The sequence below is a fragment of the Triticum dicoccoides genome, chromosome 4B (assembly GCF_002162155.2).
Source record: "Triticum dicoccoides isolate Atlit2015 ecotype Zavitan chromosome 4B, WEW_v2.0, whole genome shotgun sequence".
Classification (NCBI taxonomy): Eukaryota; Viridiplantae; Streptophyta; class Magnoliopsida; order Poales; family Poaceae; genus Triticum; species Triticum dicoccoides.
Genome location: NC_041387.1, coordinates 185368740 through 185370445, shown reverse-complemented (window position 1 = coordinate 185370445; position 1706 = coordinate 185368740). Strand labels below are relative to the sequence as shown.

Sequence of the window (1706 nt, the reverse complement as noted above, 5' to 3'; positions counted from 1 at the left end):
GAGTGGCAATCTATCCATGGAAGAAAGAGCAAGCAGGTTCACGGGGGCCAACGGGAGAGATGGAAGCCTCCGGATGACAGATGGACAAAGGCGAATGTGGACGGGGCTACATCAATAGTAGGAGAGTTGGGAGGCGCCGGCGTGGTGTTTAGGAACCAGGAAGGTGCGTTCTTGGGAGGAGCTTGCCAGGTGTTACCCAGCTGCAACGATCCGGTTAAAGCAGAGCTGGGCGCATGCAAAAGAGCTGCACAGCTTGCAGCACAACTCAACGTACAAAATCTCCATATTGAGATGGACTGCTCTGTGATTGTGGACAAGCTAAGAAGCCACGAAAAGGATCTCTCGCCGCATGGACCGATTATAGAGGAGATCAAGCAGCTCCTGAACTCCAGGGATCGGTGGAAGATTTCGTGGGTGCGACGATCAGCGAACGGGGCTGCGCATCGATTAGCTAGGCACGGTGTCACGAATAATTTGTGTAACGTGTGGTTAAATGAACCACCTGACTGCATTTTGCAGGTTATTTCGGACGAAATCCCTACGTGGGAAAGTTAAATAAAAATTAGAGTGAATTTCAAAAATAAATAAATGGAATTAAGACCGGAAGAGGTAACACAAAGCATAGCTCTCACTACCTCGTAATATGTTGTAGGTCAAAGCACAAATTTTAGAGGAAAATGTGAAGAAACTAACACCAACTGAAGCGGAAATTTCTCGGTGGCTCTGGTGGTGTGCGAATTATTTCCGAAATAAAACAATATTGATTCATGACGTGCCTGCGACGGGGAAGCCGATTCCCCGGCGCGTGGACGGGAACATGGCGAACAGGAAGCTCCCCGCCGCTCCGGCCGACATGGGCACTGCGGCGAGCAGCTGCCTCGTCGTGGCGGACTCCACGGGGTAGAAGCACGCCACGACGTTGCTGTCCACCATGGCCACGGCCAGGAACACCACGAACGACAGCACCCCGTGCAGCACGTCCCTCGCGCGGAGCCGGTATCTCTCGTCCCGCGGTGGCATCTGCTTGGCGCCGTCGATGAGTCGCAGGCGGCCGCTGGGCGTCACGAAGCCGTAGCGCACGGTGCCCGTCTCGTCGCGGTAGCTGTCGGTGAAGCAGAGGAGGAAGCACGAGAGGGCACAGGCGCCGATGAGGCAGCCCGTGAGCGCGCGGTTGGCGGCCGTGCAGGTGCCGTCGGCGGTGAAGGTCGGCGAGAGGAATTCGAAGGCCAGCACCGCGCCGGTGGGGAGGTGCTTCGCGAGGTCTGCGGTGCTGCTCAGGGCCTTGCCTACGACGGTTGTTGTCTGTGTCCGGCCGTCTGCATTCCCGAGCAGTGGAGCCTGCTGGGCCGCCGGGGACGACTCGGGGTCGACGGCTGGCCGGGACGACATTGGATTGGAGCAATGGGATTAATAGAGCTGTGTAGTGCAGCCTTCAGATTTATTGCTCCAATTCGGTAGCACTTTACGTGCCATGTGTGCAATGGAATATTTGTTCACGTGATGAACAAGGCCTCGTTATGCTTGGACTGAACAAGCGAAGAACTTTTGTGACTTGCGATTTGGGACTACCTAAGAGCACCTTGGTGACTTGAGATTTGAGATTACCACATAGCATGTCTAGTTCTTCCTTGGAACTTAGGCCCCGTTTGGAACATCGAATTCCTATTGAAAAAAAATAATCAACACTGCTGTTTGGAACAGAGGAA

At 54.5% G+C, this 1706-nt stretch overlaps 1 protein-coding gene across 1 annotated transcript; it reads right to left on the bottom strand.

Moving 5' to 3' along the window:
• Positions 1–622: 622 nt before the first annotated feature.
• LOC119292613 (protein DMP6-like) lies at positions 623–1389 on the bottom strand. The gene has a single exon (XM_037571396.1). The coding sequence runs from the start codon at positions 1387–1389 to the stop codon at positions 766–768; it is 624 nt and encodes a 207-aa protein (XP_037427293.1). The 3' UTR covers positions 623–765.
• Between the last annotated feature and the right edge of the window lie 317 nt (positions 1390–1706).